At 42.0% G+C, this 19,667-nt stretch overlaps 1 protein-coding gene across 1 annotated transcript in view; it reads left to right on the top strand.

The window, feature by feature from the left end:
- LOC117072204 (E3 ubiquitin-protein ligase RNF216-like) overlaps positions 1-19,667 on the top strand; it is a 65,318-nt gene that overhangs the window by 25,499 nt on the left and 20,152 nt on the right. The window contains exons 3-5 of the mRNA XM_033192119.1: positions 935-1,068; positions 10,662-11,333; positions 12,622-12,698. Of these exons, the coding sequence (XP_033048010.1) occupies positions 935-1,068; positions 10,662-11,333; positions 12,622-12,698 (883 nt within the window). The remainder of the gene's footprint in view (positions 1-934; positions 1,069-10,661; positions 11,334-12,621; positions 12,699-19,667) is intronic.

The following is a 19,667-nucleotide window of genomic DNA, read 5'->3' as shown; positions in this document are numbered from 1 at the left end:
GGATTGCTGGCGTGAGCCACCGTGCCCAACCTAAACCAACTTTTTCATTGGGTACACCAAGATTGTGTGTCTTTTTCTTTTTCTTTTTTTTTTTTTTGAGATGGAGTCTCGCTCTGTCGCCCGGGCTGGAGTGCAGTGGCCAGATCTCAGCTCACTGCAAGCTCCGCCTCCCGGGTTTACGCCGTTCTCCTGCCTCAGCCTCCCGTGTAGCTGGGACTACAGGCGCCCGCCACCTCGCCCGGCTAGTTTTTTGTATTTTTTAGTAGAGACGGGGTTTCACCGTGTTAGCCAGGATGGTCTTGATCTCCTGACCTCATGATCCGCCCGTCTCGGCCTCCCAAAGTGCTGGGATTACAGGCTTGAGCCACCACGCCCGGCCTGGTTAGATTATATATTTTAAAGGAAACTTGGAAAGTTAAATTGCTGACTGTCATAGGTGCTAAATGGGTGCTTAACTAAAGCATTGAAATAGGTTCGCTTAAATGATTCTTAAAGAGCAAATTTCAATATTTTAAATAATTAAACTTTTACTATTTTTGAGTGATAATTTTTTCAGACCAAACAATTTAAATAAAATAGCCACTTATTCCCGGGAGGAATAGAGATGGATTTAGAGACCATTATTTCACTTTAAACAAATTGGCAGTCCAGAAAATTTTATGAACAGATTTCTCCAACCTAGTAGGAGAAAAAGTTGATAATCTTGAGCATAGTAATTGTCAGATGTTCTCTAGCAGTTCCCAAAATGTGTTATTGGCAAAAGTCAGCATAGAAACATGGCTCTTAATGCTTAAGTGCATGGGCTGCTTAAGGAGGTACGTTACACTAGTAGCCATGAAGTTGACTTTAGGCTGTACGCTTGTCAGGACAAACTTAAAGGGTTGGATGTGATAGTGCCAGCCTCCCAGTAACAGTGTTCTCTGCTTTCCTGTAGAGTGGATCAATCTCAGAGATGGGCCCATCACCATATCTGACTCCTCAGATGAGGAAGGGATTCCAATGCTGGTCACCCCAGCTTCTCAGCAGCATGAAGAAGAGGACCTGGATGATGATGTCATCCTGACAGAAGTGAGTTTTCTTTAAACTTACATTGAGACATTATTGCAAGTTGGTGATCTGAGTTTTCAGCCACTCTTGTGGGCCTTGTTTTAGAAACAGCTAAGAGCACCTCTTGTACTCGTTCTGAGAACAGCCTCTTTTCCATTCTACCTCATGTCCCCTTAGATTTAGAAGCTGTATGTTTTAGTCTGCTTCTGGACTGAGTATCTGCACCGTTGTTCCATCTGACTATTAATGCACCACATTGCACTGTTGTCATTGCTACAACATTATAGTGTATCTTACTTTTGGATTGGCCTTATTCTCTCCATATTATCCCACATTTTTCAGAATCATCCTGGATAGTCTTGCACTTAATTTTTATATGGAGTTTGCAATCAACTTTTTAAGTTCCAAAATATAAATAGATATATATGTAATCAGTTTGCCTAATCCAAAACAAATCTTCCTGTTAAATTTATAGAGCAAAATTTTATGATCCTGCTCTTTCTAACCAAGAACAAATTTTGTTTTTCATGTAGTCAAGACTTTTTATATTCCTCAGCCAGAAAGCATTTTGAATTTTTCTTAATATAGATCTTGAATATTTTTTGTTTTTCTTGATTATTCTATATTTTCTGTTCCTTTTGTGAATGACATCTTTTCTTTCATTGTACTTTTATTTTTTTGAGACGGAGTTTCGCTCTTTTGCCCAGACTGGAGTGCAGTGGCGTGATCTCGGCTCACTGCAACATCCACTTTCTGATTTCAAGCGATTCTCCTAACTCAGCCTCCCGAGTAGCTAGGATTATAGGTGCCTGCCACCACGCCTGGCAAATTTTTGTATTTTTAGTAGAGACGAGTTTAACCATTTTGGCCAGGCTGATCTCGAACTCCTGACTTCGTGATCCCCCCTCCCCCGGCCTCCCAAAGTGCTGGGATTATAGGCATGAGCCACTGCGCCCGGCCCTTTCATTGTACTTTTAAACTGTGTTTTTTAAACTACAAGTCTGTTGCTTTTTTTTTTTTTTTTTTTTTTTTTTTTTTTAGTTTAAAGATCCCAATTGGCTTTATTGTGGTTCTAGAACCAATCAACACTTCCTTCCATAAAATTCAGTAGGTGTTCTGAGCTTCGCAGAAGTGGTTGGCTTTATAGAGAAGAGCTAAAAAGAGCAGAAGCAAAGTCCTTTCAAAGTTACTTTTCTTGTCAGACTGGGACAAGGAGACAGAAAAGAGAAAAATAACTGATTAGTTAACATCAGGCTGCTTCAGGCCACCTTTCCCGTATAAGGATTAAAGCAGAGGGAATTCATTATGATACCCATTGGAGATTTAAACTGCCCTGTTTAAGAAATTGGTTGTTGGCCGGGCGCGGTGGCTCAAGCCTGTAATCCCAGCACTTTGGGAGGCCGAGACGGGTGGATCACGAGGTCAGGAGATCGAGACCATCCTGGCTAACATGGTGAAACCCCGTCTCTACTAAAAAAATACAAAAATTAGCCGGGCGATGTGGCGGGCGCCTGTAGTCCCAGCTACTCGGGAGGCTGAGGCGAGAGAATGGCATAAACCCGGGAGGCGGAGCTTGCAGTGAGCTGAGATCTGGCCACTGCACTCCAGCCTGGGCGACAGAGCGAGACTCCGTCTCAAAAAAAAAAAAAAAAAAAAGAAATTGGTTGTTCACTCTTTCTCTCGATTTCTAGGAAGGTCAAATGAACTTCCCAGGTTTGAGTTTGGTAACATGAAACTTACATGGATGATTCTGTTTTGAGTTTTAGTCTGGTCTTTTGGGGTCTAGTGCAGACACTTAGTCCAAAACAGTGGCCTCCTATAATTTTTAATTAACAATTCCTCATTTTTTGTTAGGCTTTCACCCAGGGCCTGACCAAATCTTAAGGCATCATTGCCACTGTCAGTTACCATCATTTTGGGTTTCTGGTCCCAGCCAGAGAAGTTCAAAACCAGCCTGGCTAACATGGTGAAACCCCTTCTCTACTAAAAATACAAAAATTAGCTGGGCATGGTGGTGAGCTCCTATAATCCCAGCTACTCGGAATTTAGCTTTCCTAATTAGTTTCTTAATCAGTTACTGACTTCAGGGCTGCCAAAGACTAACCAGAGCTTCCCTGGGGTGGAGTTTCAGCATTAAAATGAGGTGGAATTTGGCTTTTTCCTTCAAAAGGTGAACTGTAGGGCACAAAGACAGTTTGTGTGCAGCCTCTATAAGCTGGCAGAAACTGGTTTAAGATCTATATGTAGTCATTTATCAGAAAACGATGTTTGTAAGGCCAGTCCTCTGTCCCAATAAGAGTTGTAGTGGGTTTCTGGGTTGTAAATCGGAGTTAGGGAGGGGTCTGATATTTGCCTGATACACCCTATTGGTAGGGAGCTTAGCAACAGTTTGGTTTTTCTTGGAGCATAGGAATTTAGGGAGTTGCCATACCAGTCACTGTGAACCCTGACCTCTTAGGTAACTTTTGTTTCCTTTTTTTTTTTTTTTTTTTGTTTTTTTTTTGTTGTTGTTGTTTTTGAGACGGAGTCTTGCTCTGTCGCCTGGGCTGGAGTACAGTGGCGGATCTCAGCTCACTGCAAGCTCCGCCTCCCGGGTTTACGCCATTCTCCTGCCTCAGCCTCCCGAGTAGCTGGGACTACAGACGCCCGCCACCTCGCCCGGCTAATTTTTTGTATTTTTCAGTAGAGACGGGGTTTCACCGTGTTAGCCAGGATGGTCTCGATCTCCTGACCTCGTGATCCGCCCGTCTCGGCCTCCCAAAGTGCTGGGATTACAGGCTTGAGCCACCGCGCCCGGCCTACTTTTGTTTCCTTAACCTTAAAGGTCAGTCCAGACACAGTGGCTCAAAACCTGTAATCCCAGTGCTTTGAGAGGCCTAGCAGGAGGATCACTTGAGCCCAGGAATTCAAGGCTGTAGTGAGCTGTGATTGTGCCACTGTACTTCAGCCTGGGACCCTGTATCTAATTTTTTTTTTTTTTTGAGATGGAGTCTCCCTCTGTTGCCCAGGCTAGGGTGCAGTACTGCAATCTTGACTCACTGCAACATCCACTTACTGGGTTCAGTGATTCTCGTGCCTCAGCCTCCAGAGTAACTAGGATTACAGGTGTGTGCCTGTGTCTGCCTTTGTCTCTAATTTTTAAAAAACAGACAAAATCTTAGGATCTGTCTTAGTTTGTAAAGGGGCATCTATTTTGCTTTCAGATAACACATAGAGCTGAAACATTTTGGGAATGGCTTTCTAAAGGTTACGTCTGATATTTCAGGCTTTGCCTGGCCCATAAGTAGACTGGATGGTACTTGTCAGGTCCTGAATATCATCCTCAGGAAAATAACATTCTGCTTCTGCTGCTTTTATCCGTTTTTACTCCCTCTCCTTCCCCTGGTCCCACCAATTTATGTTAGCTGGTAAAAGTCAGGTATCCTAGGGTCATATGTTATAATTAAGACACTGGTTTCTTTAAAAAATGTTTGAAAGTCTTCCCCAGGTTTAGGACATTTTTAAACTATGGCCTGTTTTTATCCATAGCATGTAAGTCAGGAATTACGTGCTATATTTTCAGGTTGTTCTGTTTTGTAAGGAAACATTTGGACTGTTTTTTTCAGAGAAGGGCAACTCAAAGTTAGTAGACTGAATATTCAGGAGTAGATGCAGTATTCAGGTAAAATGAGAGCAGTGGGAGTTACATTAGTTTATCTGTCTTTGGTATGGGAGATAATTTTGCATTTCTAGTTTTTCATGAGCTTTTTGCAGTGAATCTTTCAAAAAAGCTATTTTAGAATCCTGTTGTCTCTGTGAGGCCTCTGAATGTCAGTAAGAATCTCGTTCTTTCCGTGTAATTTGGAGGCCTAGAATTCAAGTGAATTTCTTGGATGAACACTCCTTTTCATCTGGAACATTCCACATCATGGTCATCATAATTCTGAATTATTTTTGGTAAAGTTTTGCCACTTTTGTAACTATTTGTAGCTTCTAGAGCCAGAAGTTTTATACATGAAAAGGAAGGACTACCAGAAGGCAGAGTACTCCAATTTTTAGAAATTAGGGATGCTGTTTTTATGTTGGACCTTGTATATCTCAGGACCGGGATGGCTTTGGCTCCAAGATGTCCAACGTAGCCAATAACTTTCCAGTTTCTGTCTGACACAGTCAGACACCTGAGTCCTCCCTCACCTAAGCCTGCAAGAAAAGGAATCCACATAGCCACAGATTCCAAAAGCCTGAGTTTATACCCTCCCTGCACTCAACACAGCTGGGATTGGTTAGCTTTAAACTGCCCCCCTGTATGCTAGCAGCAAATGGAGTTGGCACCCACATTTCTTTCTGGCCATAATCTTGAGGGCTTGACTCAAGCCATAAAGACCTCTGCAAAGAGGGAGCAAAAAATACAGTTCTTGCCAGTGCTTTGTGAGCCCTCACATTCCCAAAAGTCATGTGCCCCGCCATAGCCCAGATTAACCCTAGGTACTGCAAAGTCAAATGCTCTCTCACAGTGCAGCCTAACCTTGATACCCTCAAAGTCAAAGAGATCAGGTGCTAAAAAGACAGCAGAGCTCAAACCTGAGAAGGACTTCCAACTCTTGCAGCTCTGTGAGGAAAACATTACTTCCCAGAAAAGGGAGTTAGCCGTTTTCCTGTGTTCCTTGAGTTACCTCAAGATCATCAACAGTCTCTGTCCCTTTGGGTTGCTAGACCTGTCAAAGGACAAAATTACAACAAATATAGTGTAAGGATCTCAGTTGTCTTTATTGTGACTCTAGCATCAGGCGATGTTTCATTCCGAAGTGGAGAGTAAGTGTTCTTGTTACCTTTTTTTTGAGACGGAGTCTCACTCTGTCGCCCAGGCTGGAGTGCAGTGGCCGGATCTCAGCTCACTGCAAGCTCCGCCTCCCGGGTTTACGCCATTCTCCTGCCTCAGCCTCCCGAGTAGCTGGGACTACAAGCACCCGCCACCTCGCCCGGCTAGTTTTTTTGTATTTTTAGTAGAGACGGGGTTTCACCGTGTTAGCCAGGATGGTCTCGATCTCCTGACCTCGTGATCCGCCCGTCTCGGCCTCCCAAAGTGCTGGGATTACAGGCTTGAGCCACCGCGCCCGGCCCTTGTTACCTTTTTTTTAAGAGAGTCTCGCTTTATCACCCAGGCTGGAGTGCAGTGGCCCAATCTCGGCTCACTGCAACCTCCTGAGTTTAAGCGATTCTCCTATCTTAGCCTCCCGAGTAGCTGCGGTTACAGGTGTGTGCCACCATGCCTGACTGATTTTTGTGTTTTTAGTAGAGATGGGGTTTCACCATGTTCGTCAGGCTGGTCTCTTAGCTTCTGACCTCAAGTTATCTGCCTGCCTCAGCCTCCCAAAGTGCTGAGATTACAGGCGTGAGCCACCATCCCCAACCCTTGTTGTTTTTTGTATTAATTTTATACTCAATCACCTTACCATTATTGTCTACAGTGATTTTTCAGTTGACTCTTAATTTCTTGAAAACTTGCATCTGATCTTTCCAATTTTTATACTTCTTTCACTTGTCTAATTATATGATGGTACTTCCTCAAAAATTTTAATAGTTTTGATAGAGAAGAACAAGAATGGCCACAGACATACATGAGAATACTTTTAATGTTTCTTCATTAATGGTGCCTTTTGCTTGAGATACCATTTTTTTAGTTATGTTAAGGAACTAGTTATTTACTTTGGCTTAAAACAATTTTTTTTAAAGTGAATGTAGGATTCTGTTACATTTGATTTCAGCATCTTACAGAGATTGTCATGTGGTTTTTCTTTCTTGACCTCTTGGTAAGTTATTGTCTTTGAAAAGACTCCCCTTGGTTGTGGCGTTGTAATGTAGTCATAATGTGCTGCTGGGGATTCCTTTTGCTAATATTAGTGTTTTCTCTGTAGATCTCATAAGTGGAGATTGGCCTATAGGTTTGTGTGTACGTATGATATCCTTGACAGATTTTTTTTATATATAAACATGATTCTGACTTCATAAAAAGTTTAGAAGTTTTCTTTTCTTTTCTTTTCTTTTTTTTTCTCTTTTTGGAGATGGGAGTTTTGCTGTCGCCCAGGCTGGAGTGCAATGGTGTGATCTTGGCTCACAGCAACTTCTGCCTCCCAAGTTCAAGCAATTCTGCTGCCTCAGCCTCCCAAGTAACTGGGATTACGGGCATGCACAACCACTCCCAGCTAATTTTGTGTTTTTAGTAGAAATGGGGTTTCACCATGTTGGTCAGGCTGGTCTCAAACTTCTGACCTCAGGTGATCCACCTGCCTCACCTCCCAGAGTGCTGGGATTATAGGCATGAGCCAGCTGTGCCTGTCCAAAGTTTTCTTTTTTCTTTTTTTGAGACAGAGTCTCACACTATTTCCTGGGCTGGAGTGCAGTGGCATAATCTCGGCTCACTGCAACCTCCGCCTCCCGGGTTCAGGCGATTCTCCTGCCTCAGCCTCCTGAGTAGCTGAGATTACAGGCGCCCATCACCACAGCTGGCTTATTTTTTGTCTTTTTTAGCAGAGACGGGGGTTCCACTATGTTGGCCAGGCTAGTCTTGAACTCCTGACCCTGTGATCCGCCCATGTCGGCCTCCCAAAGAGCTGGGATTATAGGCGTGAGCCACTGCACCTGGCCCAGAAGTTTTCTTTATTTCTTTGAGGGTTGTTTTTTGTTTGTTTGTTTGTTAGAGTCTTCAGAACCAGTGTATTCTTTGAGGTTTTGAATATATTCTATAGAATTAAACAAAACAGACGGCTGTCCTACTTCCTCTTCATCTGTGACTCCTTACGTTTTATCCCTTTTTTAGTTCAAATGGTTGTTTGAACTAACCATTATATGTCCCCCTCCTTCCCTTCCCTCCCTTGTTTTCCATCCTCCTCCTCTACCAAAGAAACAGCTTCTTCTTGTCTACAACTCCAGTTACATGTTTTGAAGACCTTTTTGTTCTTGACGTGGTCTCTTACGTAATTGTCCAGTTTGTCTATGCCTTACTATGGCTATTCTGACCTGGCTTTTAATGCACTAATTTCTCTCTTTAACTATATTTACTTAAAATACTATATATTCATCCAACCTTAGTTATTGTAATTTTCCATTCTGGAATTTGCGTTTGATTCTTCTACTTCTTGACTGCAGTTCTCAATCTAGTCTTTGATTTCCCTAAACATGCTGTTATTTTAGAATTCATGTTGATAACTTCACTGTGTGAAATCCCTGTATATTTGTTTCTGTTGTCTGTTACTTCTCTTTTGATTTTCTGTTGCTGCATTAGGTTCTTGTATGCCTAGTTATTTTTGATTGAGTGTAAGTCATTGCATACGAAAATTTTGGGATTCTGTATGATGTTATCTTTCTCTATAGAGGACCTTAATTGGTTTCTTGAAGAAGAGTAAGAGCACCAGCACCTCACATTCAGGGAGTTAAAGTCTCCACACTGGGAATCAGTCCCTGGGAGGTCCAGGGTATTTCCAGCTTGCCCCTTTACTTCAGTGGCATAGTCTTCAGGGACCCACCCTAAAGCCTGAGATGAACCATCTCCTTTCTTCTAGGGACTTCCCAGAGGAACTGTTGTTACCAGTTTAGCATGTATCCTTCCAGGTCTTTTCTTTGAATTTGTATGTATCGATGTGTATGTACATGTGTGTACATACACATACTTTTAGAAATGATTTTGTTTGTGTCTTATTGACGTATTTTAAGTAAGTGGAATCATTCTGTGTATGATTTTGCAGCTTGCTTTTCTTCACTTAATGGCATTTCTTAGTGAAACTTCCCATTTCAGTGCAGATTGAGCTACCTCTTTTTTGGTAGGGGTCAGTTGTAGAGTATTTTGTAGCACAAATAAGTAATAGTTTATTTAACCGTTCACTCAGGGACAAACTTCAGAATGTCTCTAGGCTTTTTTCTGTTTATGCTGAATATTCTTGTATATGCCCTTTTTAGATAGATAAGGGTTTATAGAACATTATGAAAAAATAGTGACAGATACACATTTTTTATTTATATTTATGTATTTGTGTATTTATTTATTTATTTGAGACGGAGTCTCGCTCTGGAGTGCTGTGGCACCATCTCGGCTCACTACAACCTCTGACTCCCTGGTTCAAGCAGTTCTGCTACGTCAGCCTCCCGAGTAGCTGGGATCACAGGCGTGCGCCACTGCGCCCAGCTGATGTTTGTATTTTTAGTAGAGATGGGATTTCACCATGTTGGCCAGGACGGTCTCTATCTCCTGACCTTGTGATCCACCCACCTCAGCCTCCCTAAATGCTGGGATTACAGGTGTGAGCCACCGCACCTGGGCTACGTTTTTTATTTTAATAAATAGTGCCAAATTTATCTCCTAAATTCACCGACAGTAAATGATAGTATAAGAGTTTTCACACATGGCCAAGCACGGTGCCCCATGCCTGTAATCCCAGCACTTTGGGAGGGTAAGGTGGGCCAGTCATCCGAGATCAGGAGTTCAAGACCAGCCTGGCCGTGGCGAAACCCTGTCTCTACCAAAAATACAAAGATTAGCTGGGTTTGGAGGTGTGCGCCTATAATCCCAGCTACTCGGGAGATTGAGGCAGGAGAATCGCTTGAACCTGGGAGGCGGAAGTTGGAGTGAGCTGAGATCACGCCATTGCACTCCAACCTGGGTGACAGAGCGAGATTGTCTCAAAAAAAAAAAAAAAAAAAAGAATTTTCATCATCCTCACCAATGCTTGGTATTATCTAATTTAAAAGTTTGCCAGTTTTACAGGGAAAAAAATACTGTCTTAGTTTAATTTTTCATTTTGCTGGTTGCTAATGAGATTTAGATTGTTTTTATATGTTTTTTGAACATTTCTTATTCTTCTGATGTGTTAGCATTCTTTCATTGTTTTCTCTGCTGTGGAGTTATTTTTGTTTTAGTGGTCTCAGATTAAATTATAATTCAGGGCCGGGTTCAGTGGCTCATGCCTGTAATCCCAGCACTTTGGGAGGCTGAGGGAGGCAGATCACTTAAGGCCAGGAGTTTGAGACCAGCGTGGCCAACATGGCGAAACCCCATCTCTACTAAAAATACAAAAATTCGCTGGACATGGTGGCACATGCTTGTAATCCCAGCCACTCGGGAGGTTAAGGCACAAGAGTTGCTTGAGCCTGGGAGGCAGAGGTTGCAGTGAGCTGAGATCGCACCGTTGCACTCCAGCCTGGGTAACAGGAAAACTCTGTCTCAAAAGTAAAAATAAATTATAATTCAAACTCTATCTCAGGCTTTAATCTATGAATGACTACTTTGATTCTTACAGATACTACATAGTGTAATCAAATTTCAATGTTAAGATAAATATAAAAATAGGTATTGTTAAGGGGGAGGGTGTTTTTGTTTCTTTCCTATCCTATCTCGGAAGCTCAATATAAGTACATAAGGAGGGATAGGCATAGGAAAGAAATTGAATTATTAAAATTTCATTTTTTCTTAGACAAATAAACCTCAGAGATCACGACCCAATCTCATCAAACCAGCTGCCCAGTGGCAAGATCTGAAAAGGTTGGGAGAAGAAAGCCCTAAAAAGTCTAGAGCAGCATTTGAATCAGATAAGAGCAGCTATTTTTCAGTGTGTAACAACCCATTGTTTGATTCTGGGGCACAGGATGATTCTGAGGATGACTACGGTGAATTTCTGGATCTTGGGCCTCCTGGAATCTCTGAATTCACTAAGCCAAGTGGCCAAATAGAAAAAGAACCCAAGCCTGGACCGAGTCGTAACGAAGCAGCAAATGACATTATCAACCCCAGATCAGAGCAGAAAGTCATCATCTTGGAAGAAGGTAGCCTTCTTTACGCTGAAAGCGATCCTTTGGAAACTCAGAACCAGTCATCCGAAGACTCAGAGACAGAGCTGTTATCAAATCCAGGAGAGTCAGCTGCTCTAGCAGATGATCAGGCCATCGAAGAAGACTGCTGGTTAGATCATCCTTACTTGCAGTCTCTGAACCAACAGCCCCGTGAAATAACAAACCAAGTTGTTCCTCAGGAACGGCAGCCTGAAGCAGAACTGGGCCGCTTGTTGTTTCAGCATGAATTCCCGGGGCCAGCTTTTCCAAGGCCAGAACCCCAGCAAGGTGGGATTTCAGGCCCCTCTTCTCCTCAGCCTGCCCATCCTCTAGGAGAGTTTGAAGACCAGCAGTTAGCAATTGATGATGAAGAGCCAGGTCCAGGCTTTCCAATGCAAGAATCTGAAGAGCCCAATTTGGAAAACATTTGGGGGCAAGAAGCTGCAGAGGTAGATCAAGAACTTGTTGAACTATTAGTGAAAGAAACGGTAAGTTTTATCAAGTAAATGCAGACACTACATATACTGAGTTTCTTTCTTTCTTTTTTTTTTTATTGCAAAAAAAAGTTGTATGTATGGACTTTATTTTTCTAAGAAGTATATATCTAGATATACAGAAAAGAGACACTCTGAAGACGTGAAAATGGAATTGGGGTTCCTTTACTATACTTAACCCTTCAGGAAGCTCTCTGGGATTCTAATTGCATATCATGGTGGCCTGGTGCTGTCATACCTGCAGTTCCTCATTTTTTTCAAATTCCTTGAATTCACTCCAAGTGGAAACCCTTAAAGCAGGTTTATTGAATTACCTAGACCTATGCTGTCCAATATGGCACTTACTCCTTGTGGCAGTTTACATTTAAATGTCTTACAGTTAAATAAAATTTTCCCGTTGCACCAGTCACATCTTAGCCTTAGTAGCCACGTGAGGCTAACAGCTTACCTCATCATCAAGCATAGAGGACAATGTTTCTGTCATCCTACAAAGCTCTATTAGTGGTGATATTAAGAGTAATACAAGGGCCGGGCACGGTGACTCACGCCTGTAATCCCAGCACTTTGGGAGGCCAAGGCGGGTGGATCACGAGGTCAGGAGATCAAGACCTTCCCGACTAACACGGTGAAACCCTGTCTCAACTGAAAAAAACAAAAAATTAGCCTGGTGTGGTGGCGTGCGCCTGTAGTCCCAGCAACCTCCGCCTCCTGGGTTCAAGCGATTCTTCTGCCTCAGCCTCCTGAGTAGCTGGCATTACAGGTGCATACCACCACGCTTGGCTAATTTTTGTTTTTTTTTTTTAGTAGAGACGGGATTTCACCATGTTGGCCAGGCTGGTTTCGAACTCCTGACCTCAGGTGATCCGCCTGCCTCGACCTCCCAAAGTGCTTCGATTATAGGCATGAGCCACTGCGCCCAGCCACCCAGGTGTTTTTATCTAGCCACGAGGTTGTGAGCTGCTTGAGGGCTGGCATGAGATTGTAACTTATGTTTCGATTCCCTTTGTCTAGACAGAGATGCTCAATATTTGTTGAAACAATGAAGAATGGATCTGTAAAATGGGGACAGAGAACCAGATCTCTCAAGACCTTTCTAGACCTAATCTTCTATGTAGACAGATGAATCTGAGAACTAGTGTTGACTTTGAAGACACACACAGACCTGCTTCACAGCCCTTTTCTAGTCTTAATCATTTTATTACACTTTTGCCATCCATCTTGTATTGGCATTTGAAACCATTCTAGTGAATGAAATGTAAATTATGTTCTTACTTGTTTCTAGGAAGCAAGATTTCCAGATGTAGCAAATGGGTTTATTGAGGAAATAATTCATTTGAAGAATTATTATGATCTGAATGTGTAAGTATAATACCATGCTTTTTTTGTGGTAGTGGTGCTGGTAAAATATATATAATATAAAATTTACCATTTTAATCATTTTTAAATATACAATTTGGTGGTGGTAAGTAAATTAACGTTATTATGCAACTATCACTACCATCCATCTCCAGAACTCTTTCTTCTTCTCAAACTGAAACACTGTCCCCATTGAACACTCACTCCCCATCCCCCTCCCAAGCCAATGGCACCCACCATCCTACTTTTTTTCTATATGGATTTGACTGCTATCAGGCCCTCATGTATTTATTCTTTCCTGACTGGCTTATTTCACTTGGCATGTCTTTTTTAATGACCTTGTTCATTCTGACACTGATATACAGACTGTTTTCTGGATTTTATGGAATACTGCATGGTTACAGAATTATGATGCTGAGTTGTTTCTGAGGTTGATACTACCTGTGTTTTAGTCAAGATGTTAAGACATTTTCCTCCCTACAATTGTAACAAAGTGTTCTGCAACCACTCTGGAGAAATACATAGAAGCATTTCTTAATTTTCATTATGAAAAGGATAAATATGGGCCAGACACATGGCTCACACCTTTAGTCCTGGCACTTTGGGAGGCTGAGGCAAGAGGATTACCTGAGTCCAGGAATTCAAGGCTGCAGTGAGCTATGTTATGCTCCTACACTCCAGCCTGGGAGACAGAGTGAGACGTTGTCTCTGTTTAAAAAAAAATTTTTTATAAGTCTTAAATATGCTTTTTAAAAATATAAGTTTTCCTGAAGAATATAAAATGAAAATATATTCTTTCCCCTCCTTCTGATCTGCAGAAGTGAAATAGTCGTAATTTGTGTTGTTGTTGTTGTTGTTGTTGATGGAATCTTGTTCTGTTGCCCAGGCTGGAGTGCAGTAGTGTGATCTTGGCTCACTGCGATCTCCACTTCGCAGGTTCAAGCAGTTCTCCTGTCTCAGTCTCCTGAGTAGCTGGCATTACAGGCATGCTCCACCGCACCTGGCTAATTTTTGTATTTTTAGTAGAGACAGGGTTTCACCGTGTTGGTTAGGCTAGTTTTGAACCCCTGACCTCGTGATCCGCTTACCTTGGCCTCCCAAAGTGCTAGGATTACAGACGTGAGCCACTGTGCCCAGCCTGGTGGTAAACTTAAACAAAATAGACAGTTCACTAAACACCTTTCCTCAAAGTTCCTATCTTATACTGTAGTTCTCAGTCAGGGGTGCAGGTGGATTTCTTCCCTGCCGAGGCTGAGAAGGAAGGACCCCTTTCCAGGTACTTAACTCAATGTAGGTACTGTTTTCTAATTTGTACAATGACACTGTTGGAGCCAGTAGTGGCCTTGTCTGATCCCACCTCTGTACAGAGGCAACCACTGTCATCAGATTTTTATTTGTTTGTTTGTTTATTTATTTATTTTTGAGACAGTCTTACTCTGTCGCCTACGCTAGAGTGCAGTGGTGCAATCTCAGCTCACTGCAGCCTCCGCCTCCCAGATTCAAGTGACTCTCCTGCCTCAGCCTCCCAAGTAGGTGGGATTACAGGCATGCGCCATCACACCTGGCTAATTTTTGTATTTTTAGTAGAGAGAGAGTTAGTTTCCCCGTGTTGGCCAGGCTGATCTTGAACTCCTGACCTCAGGTGATCCGCCTACCGCATCCTCCCAAAGTGCTGGGATTACAGGTGTGAGCCACTTCACCTGGCCTTCCCTTAATCTTTATAATTTTACTTAACATGCTTCTCAGTAAGGCAAAACCGTTAAGAGTATGTATTACCAGGCCATAGATTGGTGGTGATGTCAGTTCTGGAAATTTTGTAGCTGTTTCCTGTCTTCTGTAACTCTTCTCCCACAATCTCCATGTCTCTAAGTTCACCTCTTTGTCTCTGAGATGCATTCTGGATGATTTCTTCACAGGTGTCTTCCAGCCCACAAATTTCTCTTCAGCAGAGTGTAATCTTTTAACTCATCCACTGTGTTACTGTTTTTCAGTTATGATATTTTAGCTTTTAATTATCTTGTTTATTTTCCTAGAATTTTGCTCTTGGCCTATATTTTTAATCTTTTTTTATTTCTTTAAACAATAAACATTGCTTCTTTGTGAGTGTGATTGTTCTGATGTGTTAAGTTCTTCGGAATCTTATTCTGTTCTTCCTGCTGGCTCCCATGGTGCCTCATTTTCTTGTATATTTTCTAAGTTTGACTCTAAGCTCATGTCTTGAGTTCTTGATAGAGTTGGTTTCTTTAGAGAGGATTGCTTTTGCTTCTTTCAAGTCCCCAAGGGCAGTGTCATTTTGAAACGACTTTAGATTCCTGTCTTGAAGTTTTTGGATTATACAAACTTTTTCTATTTTATTTATTTATTTTTTTACTTTTTGAAATGAAGTCTCACTCTCTTGCCCAGGCTGGAGTGCAATGGCGCGATCCTGGCTCACTGCAACCTCTGTCTCCTGGGTACAAGCAATTCTTCTGCCTCAGCCCCCTGAGTAGCTGGGATTACAGGCGCACACCACCATGCCCAGCTAATTTATGTATTTTAGTAGAGATGGGGTTTCAGCATGTTGGCCAGGCTGGTCTCGAACTCCTGACCTCAAGTTAGCCCCCTGCCTCAGCCTCCCAAAGTGCTGGAAAACATGAGCCACCATGCCCGGCAAACTTTTTCTTTCTTTCTTTCTTTTTTTTTTTTTTTTTTGAGAGACAGAATTTTTCCCTTGTCACCCAAGCTAGAGTGCAATGGCATGATCTCGGCTCACTGCAACCTTTGCCTCCCATGTTCAGATGATTCTACTGCCTCAGCTTCCCGAATAGCTGGGATTACAGGCATGTGTTACCTCACCCAGCTTGGATTACCCACACTCTTAAAGCGTTTTTTATTTTTCAACAAGAGACTCTACCTGGGTATTAACCTTCAATACAGTGAGGAAAAAAAGCCATTTTGTTATATACATGCCAGTTACTCATCTCGAGCCTTTCCACATATTCTTTATTGTGTATAGTTTTTTTTTGTGTGTGTGTGTGTGTGTGTTATTTATTTATTTTTTTTGAGACGGAGTCTTGCTCAGTCGCCCAGGCTGGAGTGCAGTGGCCAGATTTCCGCTCACTGCAAGCTCCGCCTCCCGGGTTTACGCCATTCTCCTGCCTCGGCCTCCCCAGTAGCTGGGACTACAGGCACCCGCCACGTCGCCCGGCTAGTTTTTTGTATTTTTTAGTAGAGACAGGGTTTCATTGTATTAACCAGGATGGTCTCGATCTCCCGACCTCGTGATCCACCCATCTCGGCCTCCCAAAGTGCTGGGATTACAGGCTTGAGCCACCGCGCCCGGCCTGGGTATAGTTTTTAAACTTAGTTATTGTAGAATATAATATACATAAAGAAAAATGAAGAAAATAAAGATGCACAGCTCAATAATTTATCACAAACCAAACACTTATGTAACCACAACCCAGAAATCTTCAAGAAATAGAACGTTGCTATCCTCTTTGAACACTATATAAAGATTTTGTGTAGTCTATAGTCTTTTGCGTCTGACTTCTTTTCACTCAGCATTATGTTTGTGAGGGTTATTCATGTTGGGTAGAACCACAGTTTATGTATTTTTCATATACCACTTAGCGATGAAATTTTCCGTCTACTTTTAATAGGGATTTGAGTTCTGACTGTCACAAATAATGTAGCTTTGAACATTCTCCTGCTTGTCTCCTGAACTCTACTTGCCCCACGCCCTGGCATCCACCTTCTGTTGGCTATGTTTGCTGTTTTCCAGCAGAATTGTTTGTGGGGGAGTTTTTTCCCCTCCTAGCTTTTGAAATACTTTCTTTTTGGGTTTCTAAGTGACATAATAATAACTACATTTTTAAAAATTACTGAGCTTTATTTTTTAGAGCAGTTTTAGGTTTACAGGAAAATTGAGCAGCAATGACTACATTTTTACAATGAAAACTTTCTTGTAGACTTCCATTCGTCTAAAAAGCAACTTATATGTGTGAATTGCTTTAACAGTTCTTTGATAAGACTGAATTATGATGTTATTTTTTGTAGTTAACTAGTGTAGGCATAAAGTAGCAGAAGTGACATTTCTTTGATAATTGGCTGTTTTTTCATATATTTGTTTACTAATTGTATTTCCCTTGCATGTGAATTGTTTACTTCTCTCTTCTCTTTGAATTCCTTTTTTTTTTTTTTTTGTTAATGTTTTCCTGGTTATGAAATGTGGTACTGGTTTGTTCATTACAGAAAATGTAAATGGTAGAGAAAAGTATAAATTTAGCTCATTTAAAGAACAATGATTTGAATACCAGATAACACGTTTTAGTATTTTTTAACAATTTAGCCTCATAGAAATTGAAGTATACTTCAATGTTTTTCTCTCCTTCTGCAAATGAACATCATGTTTAAATATATCTTCAAGATTGTCTATAAAAATCACTAAAATGTAATCAAATTGACACCTTCTGTTACAGTTTTGTTCTCCTACTTCCTGAGTCTCACACATGTACTTACTTTTAGGGACTTGCTGACCCTCTGTGCTTTTTGTGTCACTCAGAAGCAAATATTGATCCTTAAACACATACAAATTCTCATGAAATCCAAAAAGCAGGGGAATGTACAGTCCTTGTACTGCATCTTTTCAAACCAATCTTGCTTTCCTGAGACTGCTTTCCTTTCCCTTAGTCTCTGGACTCCTAGGGCAATGTTAATTCCACAACTAAACTAAAATGTTAATGGAAACTGGAAATAAGGCCCAAAGCTGGGTTGAGCAGGCTGGGATTTTGTTGTAGCTCAGTCTCAGTTGCTTTATGTGTGTCTTTAAATGGCCTTCAGATGGAACCATCTGGATATTTTAAGCAGGAAGGGCCTATGGAGAACCACATGGCAGGTAATCTACTCTGGCTGGTTAACTTAGACCTTTCACTCACACGGGGTCAACTTCAGTTGGATGAAGGCAGCAACAGCTATCTAAGGGTTGAAAGGTTGGAGTACGGCTGGGTGTGGTGGCTGACGCCTGTAATCCCAACACTTTGGGAGGCCAGAATGGGCAGATCACAAGGTCAGGAGATCGAGACCATCCTGTTTAACATGGTGAAACCCCGTCTCTACTAAAAATACAAAAAAAGTAGCCAGGCGTGGTGGCAGGTGCCTGTAGTGCCAGCTACGCAGGAGGCTGAAGCGGGAGAATGGCATGAACTTGGGAGGCGGAGCTTGCAGTGAGCTGAAATCGCACCACTGCACTCCAGCCTGGGCAACAGAGTGAGACTCCGTCTCAAAAAAAAAAAGGCTGGAGTACTAGCCTGGCTTACTTTGCAGGAGTGCCTTCTTTAGATCCGCTAGCATGTCAAATCAGCTCAAGCGTGAGATCATATGAAGAGGTGGGCAGATTGAAGTCCGGCAGGCTTCCCCACTGCTTTTGCCCCAGGGTGCAGATATTAGAACAGAGGCTACCACTTGTTTCTGTAGAAGAAAAACTGTGTCCTTCATTTTCTGTGCCTCCAAATGTCCCTTAATCTCCAGAAGAGCTCTGTTGGTAAGCATAATGAAGGGATTAAACTAGAAATGAATTCTGACAGTTTATAGTGAGAGCTTCTGATTTCTGCCATGTGGAACTTCATATCTGTAGCGCTTCAGTATTTGAAGTTCTTAGTATTGTTGAAAATATAAAATGAATTGGGGAGAGATGAACCGCTCAAACACGTTTGTTTTTTCAAGAAATCATATCTACTGTTCTACCTGTATTTCATGTAGAGGTGTACTTATGTATCGTACTTGAGAAAACATGTGAAAACAGACCATTTTAAAGCTAGTCCATGTCTGGTTTGTCGCCACATTAAATATGCACATGTAATGAGTTGTCTGGAACTCAAGCCTTTCCCTACAGACGGGATTTTTGCTGGTGGCTAATTCTCAGGTCAGCCTTCAAAGGTTTGCATAACTTCAGTGCACACCAGTGAATTCTAGGATGGAGAATTACCACTGATGACAATGGTTTTAAAGGAAAATGAACTCTGAATTCTTGTCTCCCTCTGTAATAGGAGGAGTTTCCTGCTTTTTTTCCTCTCTTTGGGCCTCTGGCGTTGTGTTCCATAGACTGGGCAGACTGTGGTGGTAGGGAAGCAGGGAGCTTAGAGACAAAAAGTATATGGGACTCCCAGAAGTCATGGCAAAAGGAAATGCATTGAGATGTCAGGATGAGGGAGAGCACTTTGACATGGGTCCCCGGTGGGGGTTGCAGAATAAACGAACCCGTGCAAACCAGTCCCGAAACACTGGCACCTGGGTGAGAAAAGGAGCCAGACCTGGACACTTTTTCTCTGCCCTCTTTCTGCCAGACCTCCTGTCCTACTATTATAGGCCTTACTATTGACATCTGGCAAAAGAGAATCAGTAGAAAGGGAGGTGTGTGAGAATTGCAGGTATAGCACCTAGGGGTTCATCCTAGGAATCTACTGGAGCAAGAGAAAGAACAGAGAAAAGGGGAAGTCCCCATTAACCTCTGAGCAAAGGAACTTCCTTGCTACTGAATGTGGCTAGAGCTGTACCCCACTCACTCTGTCTTCACTACTGTGTGGTCATTCCAAGGTGGTTGTCTGATTTGACTGTGAAGAGCCTGAATAGTTAACATTTGTTGGGTCTGGGTGGTGACACATCAATGTGTGTTATCTCACTCTATATATCCTTACTTTGGAAGTATTTCATGATGATAATAGACAAAGCTAATGGGTTTGGTGTGAAGAGTGTCTGTTCGTAGGAAAACATGATCTGTTCATCAGTCTAGCTTAACAGCTAGCTAAATAAACCGAGTGTAACTCAGTGGCTCATAGAGCTTTATATTACTATAGAGATTTATGTTACCAGAGGGGTGTAAAAAGTATTAATGAATTAACAGAAGATCTTTTATATTTCATTTATTTATTACATTTCTTAGCAGACTGTTTTTTACTGTAAATGTGAATACAGGTTTCCACTTCTTTCTTGTTC

Source organism: Trachypithecus francoisi, unplaced genomic scaffold (genome assembly GCF_009764315.1).
Source record: "Trachypithecus francoisi isolate TF-2019V2 unplaced genomic scaffold, Tfra_2.0 Lachesis_group4, whole genome shotgun sequence".
Classification (NCBI taxonomy): domain Eukaryota; kingdom Metazoa; phylum Chordata; class Mammalia; order Primates; family Cercopithecidae; genus Trachypithecus; species Trachypithecus francoisi.
Note: the sequence above shows the minus strand (reverse complement) of the source record. Positions and strands in the feature narration are given on the sequence as shown.